The sequence below is a fragment of the Medicago sativa genome, chromosome 7, assembly GCF_051527215.1.
Source record: "Medicago sativa cultivar Bolivia chromosome 7, Bolivia_mono, whole genome shotgun sequence".
In the NCBI taxonomy this organism is placed as follows: Eukaryota; Viridiplantae; Streptophyta; class Magnoliopsida; order Fabales; family Fabaceae; genus Medicago; species Medicago sativa.
In genome coordinates, this window is record NC_140755.1 from 48,010,846 (window position 1) to 48,036,660 (window position 25,815).

Consider the following 25,815-nt stretch of genomic DNA (forward strand, 5'->3'; position numbering starts at 1 on the left):
TTGATAAGTCCTTCGGGGGCACTGGTTAACATGACCGTTTGTAAATTGACTTAATTCCTCTTTTCCATACATCATTAATTACACTTATTAATTCATGTTAAATGATCAACGTCGTATAATTTAAGATAGACGGAGTGTTTATTTTTCGGAATGTTTGAATATGTTTTAAATTTATGGATTTACAATCCACATTTTTAGTAGGAAACAATTTTAATATTATGTTTTTATTTGAAACATTTTATGTGAATGTCTTCTAGTGTGAAAGTGACTTTCAAATACAACCAAATACAAATTACAATGTCACTTAAGTCTAAGGACTTCTTATCAAAGCACATTTTTCCAGCTGTATCTTTTTATCATAGTTTAAAAAGTTTTAATGTTTTTTTTATGATCTTGTTTCTTTGTGAAATATATACAAAATGTGAGTCCTTCTTAGGATTTTGTTATTCTCTTGCATCTGAAAAGAAAAATAAAAACAGCACACAAACTGTTCAAACCCATCGGCGCTATCGAAGACCCGATCAAATATGCAATTGTTCTAATTGTTTATGCATACGATGAAATTGGATGGGATATCCTCACCCGTCGGCATCTTTGGATTGAAGTTTTTCACCCGAAATCCGATCGAGATTTCCTCCTTAACCCTTTTGTTTTACACCACGATATCTTCGAGTAACATTTTTGCCTTCCTAGACCAAAGTGCCACAATTTCAATCATAACCATGCATCTTTTAGTATGATAGAAATGAACACAAGCATAATTAATATTGGAAAAAATCCAAGTCCCACGTTGGATAGATAAGACTCTTGATACGAGTTTATACATAGGAGACATTCCTCACCTCACAAGCCGGTTTTGTAAGGATGAGTTATCAAATTTTAACATGGTATCAGAGGTTGTTGAATTCAAGGGCCACCTAAACCTATTCACACACCAAGCCCAAAGAGTGTCAGGTGTGAGAGGGATGCATTGGGAAAAACTCAAGTCTCACATCGGATAGATAAGACTCTTGATAAGAGTTTATATAGAGGAGGGAATCATCGCCTCATAAGCCGGTTTTGTAAGGATGAGTTAGACCTCAAATTTCAACCAATTCTGAAGAAAAAAAAAAGATTAAAAATTCGTGGTGCCAATCAGGGGTCATTCCAATCCATTCATATGTTAGTGGACCTTTCCAATCCATTCATATATTAGTGGACCTACCAATCCATTCATATATTAGTGGACCTAAATTTTTCGAGACTAAATATTAGTGGACCTAAATTTTTCGAGACTAAATTATCGCATATTAGGAGGTTACATGAAGGTGCTCCTGATTTCAACAAGCATTTATTGATAACTTTTATAGATTTTTTTTATAAACGAGACAGCTCTTACGGTGCATTTGATCTGCAAAACAGTAAATACTAGCAGAACAATAAAGGACATCACAGGACATAACAATACATGACAAATTTTTATGGTATTGAATAATTTTTTATTTTATACGATATTTGATAGACAATTTTATTTTGATATTTTAGACATCTAATACGTGAGATTACAAAATCAAACTCATTCATTGGATCCACAAAATTTGGAACGAAAAGGTTCCATAGATTGTGTGTCTATATATATATATATATATATATATATATATATATATATTAGACCAATAATATTTAAGAGTGAAAATAACACTACTATAATCAAAAAATGATGTTCTAGTTTCCAAAGAAACCAGACCAAGTGATTCCTGAGATTATGAATCTTCGAAAACTTGAAATTGAATAATTGTAATTAAAGTTACATAACTTGCATCTTACAGAAGCCAGATTACTTAGGCACTTAGCAATTATTTCATCTATAATATTACTTTTTTTAAGGGAAAAATCTATAATATTACTCAATCGTACAATTATAGCACCTTCTTATTTGCTTTCAAAATTTGGCTGACCCTAAAAAATGAACCAAATCTATATCCCTATTATTGTCACAAATCTTTTTCCTAGATAAATTACTCCCAAAAAATATAGGACCGTATACTAACAAAGTCATCATTCAGGCGCCTTATTGCCCTTGTATGCGTTTACCAATTGGGTCTGTACATCATGAGAAACAGGTGAATGTTCCTTATATTCCATTGTAAATTCACCCTTTCCCTGCAGTTATTAGAAGAAAAAACAGCGCGAAATCAAAAACTAAATAAGTTTCGATCAAGACATGAAATACTCATGGGTGGCAGGATATTCACCTGTGTCATCGAACGAAGAGCTGTAGAGTACCCAAACATATTGTTAAGAGGGACCTGAAATGATTCACAGCAGCAGCTAAATTAGTCATGTCAAATGGGCCAAAAAAATTAAGGATAAAAGCAAAACCTACATCAATCTTTGAAATAAACAAGTGAGAATCACAATAAACCAGTAAATTTCAATCTTTCCCAATAACAATTTTCCACCACCATTATATTTCGCATAACTGCACCTCAACCCAATTCTGCCAAAAAACATACAACTAGTTGCCCGTTGGCATCCAGCAGCATCACATCAAGAACGTAAAGCCATTTCCTAATGCAGTGTTGGTGTACAAATGAGGGGAAGGGAATAACTCCTTGTTTGGTTCCACAAGGAGAGGGGAGGGAATTCAAAACCAATTTAGTTTTTCTACACCTAACCTTTTGTCTTAAATCTTAGATTTCGGACCAGCGGCAAATCAACCTTGAAAGCTAGCTCTAGGGATGCCCTACACTGAACACTTGAAGCATGGAACGATACGGGAGGCCCAATAATTAATAAAGGATATATGTTAATTCTGTCTTAGAATTTGGGTTACGCCCAACTCAATTACATAAACTAGCCGCAAAGAAGAGGATGGTATAACTCAACTACATAAGCTAGTTCTAGAGATGAGGATTTCTTAAGCCTTACAAGAACTATTTTTGCCACATCTCTAGCCGATGTGAGATGTCAACACCCCTTGTCATACCCAACGCAATGAACGTTTTGTAGGCTGCGGTTGATAGAAGCACAAGGTGGGCCCACTATGAAGGTGACTAAGGCTTCCAACATTACATTTTATTTAGGCATATTTTAGTCATTGCATCATCTCTCCTCCAAACATATTGGAAGGGAGACAGTGGAGAGTAGTGATTTACACCCCTCCCCTCTAAAATGTTGAACCAAACATGTGTATCTATACTTCTTAAACAATATGTTAATTAGCCCAGGATGAATGGTAACTGTACGTTAGAGTCCAACACAGATGCATGTACATGTTTCAAACCATCATCAAATCATAACTAATTACTCCCTCCGTCCCTAGAACCTTATAACAAAAATCACGGGTATTAAGAAAAGTCATTGGAGTAATAAATTTGTCTCAAATGTATATGATTATTACTAAATTACCCCTTTGTGTATAGATATATTTAAAGATAAATTGGTATTGATAAGGGGTAGAATTTTTTTTATAAAAGGTCTTTTAATTAGGAACAGAGGGAGTAATTTTATACAGCCAAAGACAAAAACCATGGGAACTAACTTCAATAATAGGTAAAATGTTTTAAGAGACCTGTTAGGTACTTACATGAGCTATAATGACAGAGTCATCTCCGTCCTGATCATTGCCAACAATCATACCCTTTCTCCTTTCATGTGTAATAAAAGTATGTCAGAAAATTCTAAAAATTTACCAGAAATAAATAATATCTAGAAAATAGGTAAAGAATCCTCACTTGTTGAGGTCACCAGCAACAGCTCCCTGAAATTCATTTGGTACTTTCAGCTCAACAAGCATAACAGGTTCTAATATAGTTGGTCTGGAAGCAGCGTAACACTGTTACAAAAGACAGCACAAATTGTCAAAGAATGAGGTCATATCTATGTGAAGGAATCAAATAGACGACTACAGTATGTACAATGCAATACATTAAATATAGATGGTGAAGGAAAACAATAACCTGTCTAAAAGCATAGATAGAAGCCATCTTAAAGGCAAGCTCACTGGAATCAACAGCATGAGCAGCACCATCTGTCAAGACAACTCGGAGATTTTCAACGGGATGTCCAATTAAGGAACCGCTGTGTGAAGAGCAATATCAGGTTACAGTTTGCCATACGAAAAATATAAGTTCAATCATACTTGCACACAAAAATTGAAAAAACAAATATACGTAGAATCTACATAGCAAAATTAAGCAACTAGTAAAATTTCACTCACGAGTTGGCAGCTTCTATAAAACCTTTCTCAATTGCAGCGAAAAAATTTGATGGAATAGCTTGACCAACAAGCATGTTTTCAAATTCAAACTTAGTTTCTGACCCAGCAGGGAGTGGTTCAATATACCTGCGATCATGTTGAATAAAATATATGCCATCAATAAATAGAAGATGTAGTATCACAACTAGCTTTTCTATCAAATGAATGGTAATAATAATTTACAGCACAAGATAACATATATGATGTTAGGAACGTTGTTAAGAAATCAAGAACCAGACCTCGGCAAATCTACCACAGGAAGAAGTTCAAACTTAAGGAGGAAAAATAAGAATTAGTTATGTAAGGTAATTTAGTTAGTTAGTTAGTTAGGTTGTTAGGGTAGTTTTCTATCTGGCATCCTTAGGCCTTTGTACAATCAGGAAGTCTAAAAAGATTTCTATTCATGCCTTAGGGATTTTTTGCAAACTAATAGATTTGACTGGAAATCCAGTGTGAGGAGAGTATTCTCTCTTACGTACCCTTTTTCTTTTGTAAATCAATAAACTATAGGGATGAATAATTTCTTTTTTTTGCTAGTGTCGGCCCAAAGAATCTTAACATATGATATGATAAATCTGAGAAAGCCAAATTTGTGTGTTCAAGAAACTAGCTGATTTCCAAAAGTAAGTTCTTAATTGTATAAAAACACGGAAAGACACGTTACAAGATAAGAAATTGATCCTATCAGATAATTAAATATTTCAAGATATTATAAGATATTTGTCATCTTCTAAAATCTTATATACTCATTTTATCTCAAACTCCTTTTAAAGTTTCCATCATTGTGTATAATTTTTTCAGGAAAACACTTCCTATCAGCAAGACTGTGGACACTTCCATTGAATTTTTGTGAAATTGATCACTAGAATTAAACACTAAATTTTATACTAATAAAATAAGAATGACTAATCTATACATACCCAATGACCCGTCCATATTGTCCTTGCCCTCCGGATTGCTTCTTATGTAAATAATCAAAATCAGCACGTTGAGTAACAGTTTCTCTGAAGTTTACACGGGGCTTTCCAACTGTAGCATCAACCTTAACAGGTAAAGATATAAAAATTTGTTAAGACACTGTACCAAACAAAATACAATACTACAAGATAAGAAATAACTTTAACAGTTATTGGAGCAGTTACGTTTTATTACTAATTGTCCAATTATGGTGTGTTTATGTTTAGAAATAAATAGGGAAAGACAAGGGAAGAGTGAAGGGGGAAATTATTGATTGGTTATTGGGAGGGAGAGATCAAGGTCTATCATTCTCGGAAGGGAGAGACCAAGACTCTCACATTTCTTGGAAGGACATAAATTTATTACTTTACTATCGTTATCTCTCTAGACTTTCATTTATGTTCTGGTGTGTGATTGCTATAATAAATCTATATCTATTTTGAAACAATTCTACAGAGGAATTATCCTATAAATTCTTCTCTTATCCTACTTTATTCAAATATTGATACCAGTTCTAACAGAATGAAACTTCCGAGGTAAACATTTGGCATGAATCAACAACATAGGGAAAAAAAATACAAGTTGAGTAAAAAGGGTACCTTGTACTCCCTTCTAATGCGTTCAACATAGATATCTAAGTGCAGTTCTCCCATTCCAGAAATAATTGTCTACACTCCAAAGGATGTTAATGTCATCATAAAAACAATAATTTTGTCAATTAAATGAGGAAGATATTAAAGGAAAAAGTACAACCTGCCCACTCTCTGGGTCCAAGCCAACACGGAAAGTAGGATCCTCTCTTTGGAAACGGTTCAAAGCTTTTGAAAACTATAAGCAACACATGGAGAAAATCAATTTAGTTGTACAATATACAACTTTTGAAGCCGGGACAGCAGGGTTGGCATGTACACAAAAAGACATTACTCACTTGCCCTCCAGAATCTTTTGAGACTGGCTGTACAGCCAATGACATCACGGGCTCAGGAACACTCATTGAAGTCATTGTGTATTTAACAGACCCATCAGTAAAAGTATCTCCTGATGACCAAGAAAAAAAAAATATTATAGCCAGTATAATATAGTGTCTTTGTCCCTAATTATAAAACCCTCTTTTGACATAAGACCCTTTACAAACTTCCACCTACATTGAGAATTTCTTTACAAAAATACCTCTGCTTAATTTACAATTAGGAAACGAAATTTGTTTTCTCTCTCTTCTGAAATCATTAATTGTAGGGGTAATTATTAAAAATAATAACTATTTTTAAAAATTTATTGCTATAAATTGTTTTCTTCTTGATGTCCGTGAAATTTGTAAGTGGGTCAATAATAAAGGACAGAGGCAGTGTAAACTATAACCCAGATAGAACTACACAGAACTTATATTATTAGTACTACTAATGCATGTATTAATCATCCTAAATACTAAACTTTAGCACCAGACAACTTTGAAATATTTATTTATATCAAATTTGATTGTCCTTCAATCTGACTTACTTGTGTTAGGCTCTTTGTTGAGCACACATTTTTGATAGATCTCTAAATTAAAAGCTGTCAATTAAGGTAGTGCTAATCAGGGACAAGTTATATCTAACTATATATACCCTGTAACCAATAAACATTGACAGAGAATGCAGTTGCAAATTCAGTTCCAAAGTATTCTCTCTCCAATATTCTCATGCAAACTTTCACCTTATCTCGGTTTCTCGTCAGTTATTGAACAGTGACGCAGATGTCCACAGTAAGAATAAGAGAACTTCGTTTCAGTATGCAGTTTATAGGGTTCTCTTGCATATTTGTTGGAGAGGAATGCCTAAGGAAATTCTTCCTTTACATGTCGCATGAGTTAAATTGTGTTTATGACTTTATAGGCCTTCAGTACTGGAGCTCTGCTTGCAGTTGTTAAAGGCAATGTGAATGATTATTTCTGACAAGCAGAAGAGTCATAAGTATTATTGTATTCATAACCCGCCTTGGTCTTTAGTATTTGGAGTACAACCAAGATTGAATTGTCACATGAGATTGAATTTCTTTTTTTGAAGAAACATGAGATTGAAATTAATTGCATTTATGACTTTGAATTGAAATGCCTATATTTTAAGAACATCTTTCATTTACATGTCACATGAGATTTAACTGTGTTTGTGACTATATGGGAATTCAGGACTGCAACAGAGCAGTTAAAGGAAATGTGAATTCATAACATGCTTTGCTCTTTATTTTTTGAAGTAGAGCTGTTGTATTTTTTCGGTTTTCTTTTTCAACCCCTGAACTTAAATTTATCCTCCAAGAATGCCACATTTAAAAAAACTCTAAACCACCACCAAAAGATTCTAGGCCAACATCTAATCAGCCAAAAAATGACAAAAAGAGAAATATAGAATTTTAGAAATGCACATATGCCCAAGCAATGTGAAAAGAATAACCTGATGCACAATCAACACCAAATACAGCAACTATTTGGCCAGCATGAGCCTCATCAATTTCCTATAGAGGAAAAATGTTCAATTCAATTAGAAGTTTCACAGAAATGACAGAGAATAGCTGAATATTAAAAATCTTCAGAATGAATTTAGAAGAGAGACAAAACCCTACAAGTTTTCCCTTCACCGAAAGTAACATCCTATGACCTACTTATAACTCTAATTCCCTAATTAAAAATATTTGCAGTTTCCAGAGGCATTCATTTTTATAGGAAAATCATCATTAGAGTCTAAACACAAACCTCCATCTCATTAGAATGCATCCGACCCAAGCGAGGAACCTGCATTGGCAAAACAAAAGCTTCAACCGCAAATTATTAGTCTCTAAATGTCATGCAAAAAGACGGGACATGGCAATGATCTTACTTGGGAATAGCACTGCATTTAGTTGTTTATATATTATGTAGCAAGCTTCACATCGAACTAATTAAAACTAAAACTAGTTCCAGTACTTGTTGTACTGTTTTAAATTTTCATGTTCACTTGCCTTCTATAAACAAAAAAAGTTCAAGACGAAGAAGAAAAGGTACAAAATGACAACTCAAAAAACATCCTCATATGAGACTATGAGTACATGCAGGAGGATATGTCTAGTTAGAGATAGCATTTATGTAGGATGATAAGCTTCTAAATCTAAAAGGTCGTCCATAGTGCTATTAGAACAGTAGCTTGGAAGAATTTGTTAGGACAGAAAGGTAAAACACCTCCATAGTGCTAGTGTCCATTAGTTTAGAAGAAAAAGGGAAACCAAATAAAATAGCTCGATATATCCCCAATTTTATCGATTTAATTCAAGATTCCCTCAAGAATGTTTCTGAATCATAGGTTGTTTAAATTTTGCCTGTGTTAGATCATCCTTTATCACTTACTAGGTTGAACCAAATAATTGTGTAACCCTTCATACTCAAACTAGCCAACTTGATATTCCCCCAATGTAGATATGTTTCAAGTGTCCCCATTTTATCTTCAGATTTCATTCAGAAGCAAAAGATTCATTTTCTTTATATTTCATATTATTCTTCAATTCTTGTATGTGGGTTCATAACAGAACTTGAATCCATTCACTTAAACTTGAAGATTTGAATCCATGATGAACTAGTAGAAATTTCATGTATGGGACTAAATTATTGTAGAAAAACAAACTGTAAAGTTGGATCAAACAATATTATAGATGGTTTTTGACAGTAAAAAAACTCAAAAAATAAATCAGTAATTGAGTTATAGCTCTATCCTGTAAAGGAAATACATACATACGAACTAGAATAATGCAATCAAACTGAAGCACTGAAAGACCTTAAACTTACCTTGTTCTTTTTGCCAGTGTTAACATTAATAATGAAATCACCCTTCCGAATGACGCCCTCATAAATTCTTCAACCAAATAATCAATCCATTAGCTTATGTGCAATGTACTGAAAGATTACCGCAAATTTGAAATATCTATATACATACGATAAATGGAATTAACCATCTCCAAAGGTGAGAAGTACCTTAAATATGTTAGCTGACCAAACTTACTTTCCTCCAACTTGAAAGCCAATGCTACAAGGGGCCCATCAGGATTTCCAGGCAGCTCAACCTAGACAAGTAAAGATTATTACAATAACCAGTAACTTCTCTTTTGTTTGTATAAAAAAAATATATATAGCAAGGCAACAACAGTATCTGAAACACATGCATATCACAATTTATTACGATTGTAATCTCTCTAGATCATGAGTATGCAGCATACAACCCAAGACAATTTCCATAATCATATGATTTTATTGCAGAAATTTTGTCTCCAAGGAAAAATAATCAGCTAGCCTAAAGCCCATGTGGGTTGTCAACGTGAGATTGTGAATGCAAGACTTACTTTATACTTGGTATTTTCCCATTTTCAAAAGCAATAATAGCAAGGGCAGCTGAGAAACTCATCCCAAGCTTGTATAATGGTAGCCACCTTGTTGCCTTAACTTTTGAATACAAAATATCCTCAAAGCATAAACCTTAATTTTCTATTTGAAAAATAATTTTATTAGGAAGATGGGACCTAAACCTTTCAGATTTAACATTTTGTTTAATATGTAGTGATTAATTATTACCAAAATTTAAATCTTGATTATATTAAATGTTAATTTGAACTTTGGGGTTCCATTGCTTTTCTGGCAAAGTGACATACAATACCGCCTAGATGCAGTATAACGTTTACTACTGGTATTTTTATTTATGAAGAACAAACATTCAAAACAATTTGTATAATTTTAATAGAGGATCCTATAATTCATGATTCAAAAAATTTGCCTTAAAATTCAATTTGAAGTTTACAATAATCACGAAAGCAAAACAATATCAATGTAAAACAGGAACAAACTTTCTATGAATCAGGTACCTTCTCCTCCTTCTTAGATTGGTCAAGGGCATAATTATTAACTTCAATTGGGCATGGCAAATAACTAAGTACACCATCCAGAAGTGGTTGTATCCCCTGTAACAGTAGAGGAAGATCATATATATTAGAGAAGTAGTGATTCACACAATTGAACAGTATGCATGGTATCTAGAATGTGCAAGTTTGGATGATATAGAAAAATGTGGTTGGGCATGCCGATGTGTGTATGCATGCATGTGAAATAATATTATGGGGAGGGGAATTGAAACTTCGGGTTAGAGTAAAGATGCCAGCTAGATGAAATGGTGATGAAAAGATTCATAATTAACACAGTTGATAGAATCAGATTAAGAAGGCAAGAAGAATTTTCAGACAATAGAAACAATATCACATAAGAAAATGAAATGAACCAAACAATAATCCATTAGATAATTTCTGAAACATAGGAAAAATGTGTCCAACTTTCAAAAGAGAGATAGATCAGGGATCAAAGAAGAAGTGAAAAAGGAAAGACATGCACGTTGTTCATGGATGCATACACATAGCAACTATGATGTATCCCAGAAATACTGCACATAAGAATATTACAAATGGAACCAATTTCAAATCCGGACTATATTGCATCATAATCATACTACCATATCATTAAGTCAAAATTAATGGAATACTATGCATACTTTGCCAAATGGGAGGAACAAAGGCAGCGCTATGCAGCATGAATGTATATGTGAAGTTACGAACAGAAGGTGAGTTAAATGACTACCTTGTTTTTGAAAGCACTACCCATGAATACCGGTATAAATTTTCGCGCCACGGTAGCCCTACGAATGGCTCCCTACACAAACAAAATAACCGGAAATTATAAACTAAATTAAAATATATGTGGAGAGGTACTGCAGGTGGAGGCCTAAAAAGTGATTTTCATTTATCATTAGATTAGAAACTAATAAAATTTATGTTAGACTTAAGCACAAGTACAATCAGAATTATTAGTTGTTACTGACTTATAGATAGATGATTAGTTCAATTAAAAGCTCAACATAGGAGATTATTCCTCTTCTAGTTAATAATATAACGTAAATATTTATATTTATTATAATATGGACCGATTAGATACAATTTTGCCTCAAACCATTTCCTAATTATAAATGGCATCGGTGGCTTAATAATCCATCACACCATAGTGCTTCACCAGTTTAGGTGCTCTATCACCGGGAGGGGCCATGCAAACGGCTGCATCCCACTGGCTGATGACCCGCCAAATCAATAACGGAAGTCGCCAACTATCCCAATCTCAACCAACAGAGACCTCTAGTGTCAACACAAACTCACACATGTGTATTCCACATTCTGTACATTCTTCCACGTGACAGTGGATATGAGCACATTCTTCCACCAGATATTCTCGCAACCCCGTCAGCTATCCTCTCATTCTTTTCCCAGCTCACCTCATTGTTCCTGGGCCAACCAGAATATCCATCTCGATCTGATACATATTGTTCACGCACACTTTTCAGATCAAAACCTTCAAGAGCATCACCCCAGCTTCCTGAGCCTTAATCTGCACCAAAACTATCATGCCTACCATACCACTAGCTCTACCTCTAGTGCACTTTCTATGTCAGTTTGACCATTATGTCCTTGATCACGTGAAAAATTGGTAGGTGCAGCCAATTACTCCTTTTGGCCTGCTGCTGTAGAGTCGTGGTATGAAATGTAAGGAGAACCATAATGATCACACCTCATCAAACAAGCAAGCCAAGGATATTCCTACCAGGGACCAAGATAGGCGGAAAGCACCTGATGCTTTCTATTACATGCCCTTTTTTGGTCAAAATTACACAACATCGACTTATGTGTTCTTAAAATTTTCAGACAAAACCATGCACATGAGCAGTTTCCTATGCAGATTGGTGAATCGGTGGAAAATACGAACTGTGTGAATATATTTTCTGTTAAAATAATGAGACCATTACAATCTGACACTGTGACACGTCTATAGCATTTTTTTCTATGCACAGCTAGAGTGCTCAAACCATAAGGTCCACGGCACATTCATTCAGAGAACGGGCCAAGAAACTAATTGTTAGAAGTAGGATAGTATGATGCATTTCCCATAAAACAAATAATTGGCATGCAAAACTCAGGACAAAAAGACTGCTACCCACTCACCTCAAGGTCAACATCTGAAATGGGCTCATCACTAAGAAACGCTTCAGCAAGTATATCATCAACCTCTGACACAGTTTCTATTAGCTCATGTCTTTTTTCTGCCACCAAGGCTTCCATATCTGAAGGCACTTCTTTAATGGTAAGTTTTTCTCTGCCATAAGAAACACTTGAGTAAGCTGAAGAAATATAACAAAGACGTAATCTTCGGAGAAAATAATGTAGAATTTTGAAAACAGACCCATTGGGACCATCAAAATAATAGGCCTTTAACTTCACAAGATCAACAAGTCCCTTAAAACCTTCTTCCAAACCTATTGGAACTTGAATCGCAGCACTATGATGCCGAAGCTTAGATCTCGCCTGAAAAACAAAACAAATTGGTCTCAAAATGGAAAACTTTCAATTCGAAAAAAAGGATGTGAATGAATTTTTTTTAAAAAAAAACAAAGTTAATCATTACTATCTTCCTAAATATAGAACCCTCTTCAGTTTTTGTCTTGCCCCTCTATATAAGACCGCTTTCAAATTTTCAACTGCACTTATTATTTATTACCAATATAGCCCTAATTATATTACAACCTTTTCTGCAATCTATAATAAATACCCTGATTCCTTCAACAACAAAAAAATACTCTAATGAAAACATTATCTAATTCACTCTCACGCAGGGTAAATTTGTAAAACAATACAAATTGTCAACAAATTAATACCACAACTTTTTTAATTAACACGATTTACTCAAAGGGGTCCTATATTTAGGATGGAGGTCGTAATAAATAAACAAATAAATAAATAAATAGTAGAAGTTGTCATGTCATAAAACAAATTGTATAGCTGACCTCCATAAATGCCAATGGACATCTCTTTTCAAGTTAACGAAATTTGTGTAAATGGGAATATAACTATAAAACCTATTATCTTAGCTGACCCCCATAAATCTCACACACCTGATTTAAAACTTTCCACGGATCTGCTCCCATTCGATCAAGCTTGTTGATAAATGCAAGTCTTGGAACCTCATATCTTTTCATTTGCCGGTCAACAGTAATGGACTGACTTTGCACCCCACCAACACTACAAAAAACAAGAATGGCACCATCAAGGACACGCAAAGCCCTCTCGACCTCAATGGTGAAATCAACGTGACCAGGTGTGTCAATTATGTTGATCTGCAACGAAACATTTTGCAGAAGTTCAATGTAAATAACCACAAGGAAAAGACATTATCAGAAGCAGTTTGAAGAATACATTAATATAAGTTGTAACTTCCAGTATTGATAAATAAAATTGTAACTTCCAGTGGATACTGTAAACAGGAAAAATAAGTAGTCTTTATATAATTTCCCCATTTCAATTATGCATAACTAAAACTAAAAAACAGAAAATATCTTCAACGGCTATCCTTCCTCTATGACGACGATTAATCACCAAAATTAACTTACACTGACTAAGATAACAGAACAGCACTCCAATCACAAATTCCTCCCAAAAACAAGGGAAAATTAATTACTTGACATTCAATTCTCAATCCCTATTACCCTATATTTTGAAAACCAACGGAAAAATTTCAAAGAGCTCAATAGTCTTAACTTTATGAAGTAAGAGTACTTTTGGGTGTGTGGGAAGAACTGATAAAATAGATTTGTCCATAAACTATTTTCAGCTTATTTCATAATCTCGTAAAAGATAGGTGTTAGTTGATATGTACCTCTTCGATTGCAGAAATAGCTTATTTACAATTTCCTATAAGATAAATGCTTATCGTGTAAGCGCTTAATTAAGCCGTTTATCCAAATCCATGCTTCGAAAAGATAAGTGTTAATTGATATGTCTCTCTTTGATCGTGAAATAGCTTAGTTATAATCTCCTATAAGACAAACACATATTGTGTAAACAATTAATTAAGTCATTTATCCAAATCCATGCTCCAAAAAGACTCACTCACTACTACTTTAATCACTTTATTCTTTTTTATTCTTTTACAATTATCATTGAGATTGACAATAGTAACAGTAATAGTAATAATAATAGTAGTAACAAAAGAGCACTCATATACCCCGCCTTTGTAGTTTCAAGTTCAATTCATATCTAAAAATGCAGAAGCATAAAACTTCAAATTATTGAGGGAGAGTTTAGTCACTCATATGGCTCTTGCAATGATTAGACACCACAATTGCGTACAAGTTTTCAAAATTTACTCACTCTACTTCAATTAGATTCACCTAGAATTGATTAAACTATCACAATCTCTCCAATCTAGTCCCTAAACTATATAAATATAGGAAAAAAGCCATTTTGGTCCCCAAATGTTTGAGGCTCTGTCACTATAGTCCCTAAATGTATCGGAATTGCAAAAACACCTCTAGTTCCTCTTTCGATAGTGATTTTTTGGACTAAATTGACCACCAAAACAAAATTAAGGTCCAAACTTACAAATAAAAGAGAAAATGTGACAGCAAGTTACACTTCTTGGGACAAAAAATGTTGTTTTCCCATAAATATAAGAAGAACCCTTAAAGCATAGGAAATTCATCAATTTAGTCCCTAAAGTATTTGAAATTTCAACAATTTAGTCTTTAATATCTTAAAAATAAGGATCAAATTGACAGATTTTATACACTTTAGGGACTCTACTTGTTATATTTAGATAGTTTATGTACTAAGTGTATGTTTGGTTCCACTTTGAAGCAGCCAAAATTGATTCTAGAAGTGTAGAATTGATTTTGACCTGTTTGGTTACTCTATACAGCTTGAAATTAGAGCTTTCTATTCTAAAATTCATTTTTACATTTAAATGTTTGGTTCAACCCACTTTTATGGAAATATACTTTACCTTCAACTCATTTTTAGCTAGAATCAATTAACTCAAAATCAAATTGGGTCACTGTTGAACCAAACCAAACACACACTATATTCAAGAGAGTGTGATGGTTTAGGGACTAAATGTACGGTTTATTCACTAGAATTCAGCAAAACAAACATAAGATAGTTAGTTACAAAGCAAGTATGAACAAAGTACAAAAAGAAGATAGGGTATTTTTGAAACTAATTTATATAAGCTAGTTCAACTGGTAATTTTACCAACGCTACAGATTCAATTAGCTAGCGTATCAGTTATGCACTATAAACTAGCTTATAAGTTATCCGCTATTATTAGCAAAATCGAGCCTAAATCAAAGGATCCTAAGGGTCAATTTGGCAAGCCACATGTATGAACTTATAGCTTATTTCTTATAACTTATAAGCTCATTTGACTAAAAAGGATCTAACCCTTACTTTTCATGAGCTTATAGCATATTCTTACTAGCTTATAGCATGTTTTGATGAACTAATTCAAGTAGCTTATAGCTTATCGTTTTTTATCTCAATTTTACCCTTTATCCTTCATCAGAAAAAAAAAATATTAATTAATTTTATCTTTTTATGTCATTTCATATGCATAAGCTAGTTCAACCACTAATTTTACCAAACACTCTAAATTCAATCAGCTAGCTAGCTTATCAACTATCCATTATAAGCTAACTTATCAGTTATTTGTTATTCTTTACCATAGTTTAACTGTTAATTTTATCAAACACTATCAATTCAATTAGCCAGCTATCCGTTATAAGCTAGCTTATCAGTTATCTTTTGTAAGCTATCTTATCAGTTATCAGCTGTAAGCTATCTTATACTTGCTATTCTTTACCAAACAGAATCAAAATCCCTTCAAATTTCAACTAGAATTCATCAAAACAAACACAAACTAGTTAATCACAAAGCAAGAATGAACGTAGTACCGTATAATCTTTCCAATTACAACAAGTAGCAGCAGATTTAATAGTAATCCCTTTCTCTCTCTCCAAATCCATAGAATCCATCTTCGCACCAACTCCATCTTTTCCTCTAACCTCATGAATCTCATGAATTCTTCCAGTATAAAACAAAACTCGCTCCGTCAACGTCGTCTTACCGGAATCAATATGCGCCGAGATCCCTATGTTCCGGATCATTTCCATTGATTCCTTCCACCATGGTTCTTTGTCGGTTGTGGCTGCTTTTGCTCGCGCGAGGTTGCCGGATGAGAAGTGGCGGAGGTGGGAGGTGGCGGCGAGGAGGGATGGAGCACCGGTGGTGGTTGTGGTGGTGGAGGTAAGGGCGTAGAGGAGGCGTTGGGCGGAGGATTTGGAGTAGCGTGCCAGTGTCATGGTGGTGATGAAGTGAAGTTTGGGGGTTTTGGGTTTGAAGAGAGTTTTGGTGAAATGGAAGGTTAAACCCTGAAGTCACAGGGAAACGATGAAATGTTAAACGGTCGGGTTTAAACACAGTTTGGATCGGGTTTTATAAATGAGTCGTCCTGTACCGCAACCCGTGTAAGTTTTTTTATCAAGATAAATGATAACAACACACATTTTAACATACATTTTTCAATACATTCTTTTTGGTTAAAATTCACATGGGTTCCATAAAATCATGTAGATTTCATATAAATTTGGTGGGATCCATGTGAATTTTAACCAATCAAAAAGAATGTGTTGAAAAAATGTGTGTTGTTAACATTTCTCTTGATCAAATTATGTTGATAAGGTTTTAATGATCAACATTTATTTGCGGTTGAAACTTTGACAATGGCATCTAAATATTTATATCAACCGATTGGATATGCACACTCATGCATTTATTTGAATAGTCATGATTGACGTTATTAAAAATAGGAGTTCTATCGTACGTCCAGTTAGGATCTTTGCTCGTCATATCAACTCTTTTGGTGGTTAAACTGTGACCAATGAGACGAGACACTTGATGTCATTTGTTGATCGATATGACGTATACGAAGTGAATCTAAAGGAGGTGAATAGATTCCCTCTTAACTTTTTTTATCGAAAATGTGTTTTGAAAGCGAATTTATCTAGAACGAATTTGAATATTTGAATTTACACAATTATTTCAATTAAACTAAGCTAGCTAATAACTCAAATCAACTTTGAACAAGCAATTCACAATTGAATTCTTATTAATCAATCAAACTTTAATATACAATCAAATTACAAAACCTAGCATAAAATCAAACCAAGACTAAACCTAAGAAATAAAGATAAAAAAAAACTAAACTATTTGATATATGATGAATCAATTGAAGAGGTGTTATCAATAATGAGAAGCAAATGAAGAATCGATTTAAGGTTACAAATTTTTCTCAATCACCTAACTTTTATCGATTCATCTAACCTGGTTAACTAACATATATCAAATTATATTGCAAAAAATAAAGAGAAGGGGGAAAAAAATTGCTATTTATAAAGGTTCCACCAATCGTTCTCGCTATGGGGTACGTCTTCTCTTCATAGAGAAAATCTCTATGGTCTTCCACTAGAATGATGAATTTTACAGAGTCAATCACAAAGGCTCATTGAATTTACAAATCAACCGATCATAAATCTTTTACACTAAGTAATCACTTCAAGGTATTCAATCTTCAAGCTCTCTTGAAATTAGATGATCCCAAGGTGTTCGAACCTCAAGTCAACTTGCAATCCTTGAATCTTCTTACCAAAGAATTCTTTTTTCCTATGACCTCACTTTGATCCCCTTCAACCTTGATTGTTTAAGAAACAACCCCCCACAATTTTCTTTGGAGGTTGAAAGTACCTCCTTTCCTGTGGATCCTTAATGCTCCACCAAGATCCCTGAACTAAACCAATTATATAATTATCCTATAGCACACTGTCAAACTAGATCTCCAATTACAAGAAGTGTTATTAAAAAAATGTTTAATCCAAAGAAGTTGTGGGGGGGAGAGGGAGGGAGGGAGGGAGAGAGAGAGAGAGAGAGAGAGAGAGAGAGAGAGAGAGAGAGAGAGAGAGAGAGAGAGAGAGTTTTTCGCAAATTGATTCAATAATGAGGGAATGAGTGGAAAGAAGTGTGTGTGAGAGATAAAACCAATTTTGACTCAAAATAAAACTATAAATTTGTCTTCTTCTTCTGTAGTTGTCTTTATCAAGACTTCTAACAGAGACATCTACAGAAGAAGACAAATATGCCGTGACTTCTAGGTCCCTCAGGGTCTTATGTTCTTCAGAGTTTGATGGTCTTCAGAGTCTGATGCAGATCTTCATCTTTTGAGTGACTCCTTTTTTTTGATCTAAGGTGTTGACTTCTGGTTGATCTTTCTTCAAGTCTTATTACCATAGTCTTTTAACTTCTCTTGTTCTTCTGATGTTCTTATACATGTTCAGACCTTGTTAAATTTTAATCTATGATCTTGCACACTTGAACATATATTAGCATATCTAATTGTTCTTTAATATTTTGTTATCATCAAAACTCCATAGAAATTGTACAAATCTAATTTTGTTCCAACATGATCTATTTAAAAAAAAGTTAAATTTAACTAATTTTTCGGTAACAAACAATTGTCTCACGTGTGGATTGTACATTCCAACTATACTCTTTAGTAAATCATTTAGAAAAAACAACATAAAAATAATGAAGTGTGCAAAAATTATAATTGTTATATTTTACTTATTCTCTTTTTTGTGACAAAGTTATAAAAAAAAACTTATTTTAAGAAATTCATTGATGTACACATTTACCACATGAATAAATTTTTACAATAAATTATAATTAATCATTCTCATTCTTATTTAAAATATATAAAAATCAATTTATTGAAAAGTGACAAACAATTGTCCCTTAAGTCTACGTTGAAATATATAGAAATTCTCATTCTCATTATTTTATTTTATTTTATGAGAACGAATGAAAATAAGTTATTTATTTTTAAAAATAAAGTTATCTTTAAAAAAAAATAGAAAAGGACACATTTCAACATTTTATAGTCGAAAGATGATTTTGTAATTTTGGTAGCAAATTGTTTTCTTAAGTCTACGTTGGATTTAATCCTCGTGAGTTTAGCTCAGTTAGTAGGGATAATGCATAATATACACAGAGTCGGGGTTCAAACCCCGGACCCCCCACTATCTCACTTTGAAAAAGGTGAATTTCTAGCCACTAAACGACAAAAAAATAAAAGTCTATAGCAGATGGACGGACAAATATTTTATTTTATTTTACTCATGAAACCTAATGGAAACATAAACTTATTCACTTCAGAAATTAAATCCAACCAGGATATGCATGCACTTTAGGCTTAGAAACACAATAATGGAGAACCTGAAAAATATACTTGTTTTAACTCTTAATTTCAACACATGATATCTTAAACGACTGAGACTAGCAAAGACAACATCACAGAGTCCTGTAATACATAAACTAAGATTACCATTTTGTTTTTGTAAAAGTAAAATAAAAACTAATGGAAAAGATTGAACTTTTGAACAGATTTCGTAACAACATCTAAAAAAATATGGCAAAACAATGTGAAACTCGCACGGCGGAAGATACAAGTAGAGACATCATGTTAAGGGTTAGAAAGTTTTGCATGAGGAACTAATTTACAACATTCTTCCATCATTTGGCGTTGGCGACCTTGTTGCTTTATCCGACACGACACTTCAAGCAATTCATGAATATATACGTCTTACTCAGCATCTTCTCATCCTCCACCACTTCAAGCAATTCGGCCTGGTCTTAACCATTCATCACTCGAATGGAGAAAGTTCAGCCTGACCTGTTCATTATATTAACTATCATATGAGACAAACACTTCCCAAGATAATAAACTAACTCTAAACAATAACACTGAAGAGGGACTGGTATATGAAAATAATAAGTTGTAGAAGACATAATCATAACAAAACATTAGTTAATAGTTCTTTGCATCTTAGTATTATAATCATGAACAACACCAAAACTTGCTTGACTATAACAATAAACATGATCAGGTTTATCAAGGTAAACCAAGACACTCCTCTAACTTTCCAATTTTGTGGCAATCACAGAAAATGAGCGTAACAGATTCTTTGAACTAGATGTTAAAACAATGGAGTCCTGACATTTATTTTCCAAACAGGCAGCTCAGTTGGTTAGCTAATGGATGATGATGCGGTTTTAACCAAGAGGTCCAGGATTCAAACTTTGATAAATAATAACATAATGACTAGTTTACTAACATTTATTTACCTAATTTCTTTTTAGCCAGCATGCATATATTTGAATATATTTACTAATTCCTTTTGGTTTGGGCATTAGAATATATTTGAATAATAACTATAGAAGACACAATCTGTTAGGAAAGATTATGAAGACAGAGTAAGGACAACACTTAGTCCAATTGTTCGTTAGAAGGAATCATCCAGAAAAATTGGACAATTAAAAGAGGAATTCATTCTCTAAGTCCAATTGCATAGCTTTTGTATGACACGTGAGGTTTGTTGTGAAGGGGAAACCTTGAAGAAATGGACCAATAGTTAAATATATGGGGAAACAAACGAAAACTATAGTTCATACTAAATAGATATCAGGAGTTAAATGGTCTATCATTTGAAATAATTTATATCAGTGTATAATGTTGTTGATTGATTCATAAAGTCACTCTACGGCTTTGACTGTACTTGTTGTTGAGTATGTATCTTGTTGGTGTGGTGGTTGTGTACAAGTAAACTTCGTGTCTAAATAGCACCGAGCAACACGGAAACTTGTTCGATCACAAGAATCAACATCAGCAGGTTATTAAGAGAAAACAGGACACTCTCTCAAACAGGTTATTTTAGATTTCTTGTGATCTTCGCACACTAAGAATGTGTGAAGGGCTGCTGCTGCAGTGCCTCATTACTTTAGACTTATTTACATAATATAAAAGAAATATCCTTTACCACACCATTAAGTTAAATCATCAATTCAATTTTTCATGTAAAATATTTAAAAAAACGTGAGAGGACGAGAAGCTGAATGGCTTATATCTCTAGAAATGGTAATGATGATCAATTAGACACACCTACAGGATTAGAATACAGAAACATATTGAGAAAGGTTACAGATCTGCATCAGAAACCAAGGCATTTGATTAAGTCTCCAGATATTAAAATTCAGTTTATTCCAAAGAAACTATCTTGAACTTATACGTAAGTAGTCCTTCATTATCTCGTTGCTAGATCCTAGAAATCCCTGATCATATGGATTGATACTATTTTCTGACTATTGAAAGACTCGGATCTTGAATTAACAAGTGTGGCATATAACAGATTGAGTTAAAAGTTAGATGCTGGAGAGTTGGTCAGTATTGAAAGCATTTTTCAAAAAAATATGTGAACAATGAAAAGAATTATTAGATTAGCACAATTCTGATCTTTCTCACATGTTCAGAAAAACTGAAACCGCAAAAAAAAAAAAAAAAGGTCAAATTTATACAAATGCAGTAATTATTAGGCAAAACATATTACCAATATTTAATTAGCCATTGATGATAGTCCCAGGAAGCAACAGAAGAGTCCAATTTGAATTGCCTATTAGGCATAGCGCTCATCTACGACCTTCCACAATCTGCATTGACTCGGTTAGACCCTATTTTCAGCAGATAATGGATCCCTAACTTCTTTTCATGCCAGTCTAGCCTCTTATAGTGTGTTTGTTAAAGCGTCGGGGATGAGAAAAAAGCGCTTTTGCAGTGATGCTATTTTTTGTAGCTTCTCAATTTTCACGGTGAAAACGCCTTGTAACGCGAGAATTTGCAACTAGCCGGGATTCCAAACACATACTTAATCTGTTGAATGTATCATATCATGTAGTATACACGTCAAACTAAAATACTCTATTACTTAAGAAAATAGTAAATATGAACAAACTACCACATGTAGAAGCTTATGATTTTAATTTTTAAGAATCAAAATGGAAAAGTTCATAACAGAAGAGTGAAAAAAAGTGAATGTGACTTACATTTATTAGTCCTCGACTTTGTAGTGCTATTATTTCGTTCAGATCTGTCCAAGTGATCAGGTCTTGGTATTCTCTTTGATATAAATGCAGCCTCCTCTGTTCTTCCCTCTGTCTCTAGAGCAGCTACCAGATCATTTAGGCATATCAAGTCCTGATGTAAACCCTTCTCCACCAATTCATAGCATAAACAAAATGCTTCTGAAGCCTTGTTCAGTTTACAAAGATCGAGAATAACAATATTACACAAATCAATATTAATATTCTCATTATTTTTCAAACTAAAAAGCAACAGTTTGCATGCTTCCAATGCCCTTCTTTTGTTGCAAAGAAATTGAACAACCTCATCCATTTTAACACGAAATCCATTCTTATAAATTAACTCAGTAATTTTGAATGCTTTATCTTGTAGTCCACGGTCAAAAAGTAGCTGCAAACACTTAGTTGAAAAGTTTATATTTTGTCTGATATTTCTCTCCAACATCATGACAATAACACCTGCAGACTCATGAACACAACCCTTGTCCAAAAGTCTATTGAGTATAGAATGCCAAGTAGATGTTTGTGGTTTGTATGAGCTCTTTAGCATTTTCTCTAGCGTCTCTTTTGCAAGGAGAGGTTTATCCTTCCGAAGAAAACCATCGATCAAGTAGTCATAAATATCAATATCCGGAAGAAAATCCCTCCTCAGCATCCATACCAAAAGCCCGTATCCGTTTTCGTATGAACCTTCTTTACAATGCCCCAAAATCACTATCTGGTATGATAGGGGATCTTGTGTGCCCCTTTTCATGAGCTGTCTCAGTACCCTTTCGGCTTTCTTTGTTTTCCCATTTTCGCACAAATACTGAAAAATACGCTTATAAGAAGCAGCCAGTGGCTTAGGGCCGTAGCTAGTTAACAAAATTTCCTTCTCAAATAACTCGTCAAAAAGCATCTCTGCCTTATCATAGTCCCCTTTCTGACATAAAGTCCGTATCAGAACACTGTATGAGGCAGAATCTGCTGAGACCTCTAATTTTTTCATGTTTTCAAAAACCTTGAAAGCTTCATCAAGGTTTCCTGCACAACAATGTGAATTAATCAATGTATTGAAGGTACACGCATCCGGAATAGATCCACCATCACCTTTCATTTGTTCCAAAATCTCTTTCATCTTATCCCACTTTTGTGCCTCACAAAGTCCTTTTATTAAAGTATTATACGTAACTATATTCGGCTTAAGCCCTCTACCATTCATCTCTTCAAGAATATCCAAAGCCTCATCGACTTCTTGTTTCCTACAATACCCTCGAATCAAGGTCGTATAAGTAACAACATCAGGACTCAAATCCTTACATTTCTTACTCATACCATTTACCAAATTATGTGCTACCTTAATCTTCCCCGCTCTACACAAACCATCAACAAGCGTGTTATATGTAACAACATCCGGATCACAATCAAAACTCGTCATTTCCTTAAAAAAATAAAACCCTTCATCAACCATCGAATTCTTACAAAATCCTCGAATCAAAATATTATACGTATACGTATCCGGTCTAACACCATAAGTCTTAAGCATCTCATCATAAACCTCTTTCGCCATATTAGTCCTACCCCGTCTAAGCAAAACCAATAAAACACTATTAAACGTAACAACACCCGGCGAAACACCAATCATCTTCATATTCTCAAAAAGCTTCATAGACTCTTTAAACAATCCAGCTTCGCCATAACTCCTGATCAAGCTATTAAAAAACCTATCTTCAAGTTTAACTTCACCATTAGACCTTTTCTCAATAGAATAAAGAAAATTCCTAGCTATATTAAGATTCTTCTCACGACCCAGAATTTCTAACATTATAAAATAGGTTCGAGAATCATGAGAGAAACCCTTTTCATGTATCCAGTTGAAAAACAAAAAGGCTTTTGTTGGTACCTTAATATGACGAAGTGTTTGAAAAACAGTGGTTTTTGAGAGTGATGTTGTGAAGGATGATAATAACTCATCTGACCAAGGTTTGTAGTTTATGAGATTTGCTATTGTTTTTGCTGTTTTGCTGTTGTTTCTTGATCTGGGTTGTTGTTGTTGTTCAACTTCATTGTTGATATTTTGTGTTTGAACAGAACAGAAGCACCTGAATTTTTTTGGGGAAAAATGACTATTATTACAAAAAAAAAAGTTATGTAGCACAAACACTTCTGATGTAAAGGTGTATGATGATGTCTGACACTGATAAGGACGCGGACATCTAACACGACACGGACACTGATACGTTGACACTGGTAAAAATTTGAGAAAATCATGTAATTTAGTGTAATTGGTAGTGTCCAACACCGAGACACGTTTAACTCGAGGAGTGTCAGTGCTTGATGTCGGTATCCAACACCAGACTGGTCCAGACACACCAACCACCGATATGTAATTAGGTATATGTAATGTGCTAATGTTTAGAGTGTTGTAATTAGGTATATGTAATGTGCTAATGTTTAGAGTGTCTGAGTCTAAGGCCATGCTTCAAAAAGAAAAAGTAATTAATAGAGAGAAGATTGAAGAGAAGTGTACCTGAGAGGAGACGTGAAGATGGAAATCGAAAGGATGGAGTGATTTGAAGGTATAATTCGAGAATGCATGTTTGGGCGAAGAGAAGGTGATGGTGGGCGGAGGTAGATTCAGCGAGTTGGACATGTAGGGTTGGTTCAATTGAGTCCTTACGTGTCAACAAAAAAAAATTAACTGAAGGTTCTACTAGTCTACTACCATCTCTCATCTCATCCCTGTTTGTTTGCTTTCTCATCGTCGGATCCTAACTCACTCTCAACCGTTTGATGCATTCAATGGTTCAAATTACTTTTTTCTTTGTTTTCCCAATTTCACCCAATCTTCTCCCAATTCAACGTTCTTCTCTTTCCTAGAATGTTACGCGTTCTTCCGCTGCTGAACGAAAGCTTTGCTGGTGCTCATAAATTGTGTGATTCCTGTCGTTAGCTCAACTGATAAGGACAATGCATTATATATGCTCAACTCGTTAGGAGAAGATGCGTGAAATTGGGAAAACAAAGAAAAAAGTAATTTGGATCATTGGATGCATCAAGTGGTTGAGAGTGAGTTGAATGCGTGACTACGTGATTCCTCCAACTGCAGTAAATCACGATCCCTCATCGTCACGGTCACGTTTTGAGCGTGTGTGAAACAGTTGATCTCCTCCCACATGCTAAGGTGAGTTTTAACTTGGTTTTGGTTCTTCAATTTCTACTTAATCTTGTTTTTGATAAAATCGTCATCTTAATGCTATGTTTGGATTGGTGGTATGTGATGGAATGAAGTGGAAAATGATTAAATTTTATTGTTTGAATTTGCAAAAAATGAATGGAATAGGTTCCATTGTGAATAGAACACAATGAAACTTAGTACCAAAAAAAAAAAAAAAGAACACAATGGAACCCATTCCATTCTCTCTAATCTTTCAATTTTTCTTTCCCCCAATCTGAAATGTATGCAATGGAATGGAACTTAACAATTAAAATATTACCCTTTTATCCTTCAATTCTCAAATCCATGACGTGAAATTGCTTAATGTTGCTTTATTGAATACAATATATATTATTTTAATATCCCTTCAAAAATATATTATTTTAATATAAATAATTTTTTTTCTATATAATCTTGTTTTTTATATAAGGGTAAAAATGGAATTAATTTTTTTTTTAATTTGTCTTGTTCTGTCCATTATCCAAACAATGGAATGAAATATTATTCCGTCACATCATAAACTATCCAAACAATGGAATGAAATTTC

At 33.9% G+C, this 25,815-nt stretch overlaps 2 protein-coding genes across 4 annotated transcripts; both read right to left on the minus strand.

Moving 5' to 3' along the window:
* Positions 1–1,742: 1,742 nt before the first annotated feature.
* LOC146906328 (elongation factor G-2, mitochondrial-like) lies at positions 1,743–16,474 on the minus strand. Its single transcript, XM_085730031.1, has 20 exons — positions 16,003–16,474; positions 13,171–13,392; positions 12,462–12,583; positions 12,224–12,374; positions 10,815–10,886; positions 10,052–10,147; positions 9,171–9,259; positions 8,985–9,051; positions 7,923–7,961; positions 7,624–7,684; positions 6,126–6,235; positions 5,951–6,025; positions 5,797–5,865; positions 5,161–5,282; positions 4,202–4,327; positions 3,942–4,062; positions 3,717–3,817; positions 3,569–3,629; positions 2,235–2,288; positions 1,743–2,142 (listed from the first exon to the last, which is right to left on the minus strand). The coding sequence occupies exons 1-20, from the start codon at positions 16,408–16,410 to the stop codon at positions 2,038–2,040; spliced, it is 2,271 nt and encodes a 756-aa protein (XP_085586157.1). The 5' UTR covers positions 16,411–16,474; the 3' UTR covers positions 1,743–2,037.
* A 2,878-nt stretch (positions 16,475–19,352) lies between these two features.
* On the minus strand, positions 19,353–24,943 carry LOC146906329 (pentatricopeptide repeat-containing protein At1g02060, chloroplastic-like). Of its 3 annotated transcripts, none has more exons than XR_015017759.1 (4): positions 24,582–24,943; positions 22,037–24,153; positions 21,544–21,863; positions 19,353–19,832 (listed from the first exon to the last, which is right to left on the minus strand). XR_015017759.1 is itself a non-coding variant. In XM_085723586.1 (3 exons), exons 1-3 carry the CDS (start codon positions 24,647–24,649, stop codon positions 19,804–19,806), a joined length of 2,214 nt encoding a protein of 737 aa, XP_085579712.1. In that variant the 5' UTR covers positions 24,650–24,922; the 3' UTR covers positions 19,353–19,803. The 3 variants fall into 3 exon arrangements, 1 of the variants encoding a protein (XP_085579712.1); XR_015017760.1 differs by having other exon boundaries at positions 19,470–19,827; XM_085723586.1 differs by lacking the exon at positions 21,544–21,863 and having other exon boundaries at positions 24,582–24,922.
* Between the last annotated feature and the right edge of the window lie 872 nt (positions 24,944–25,815).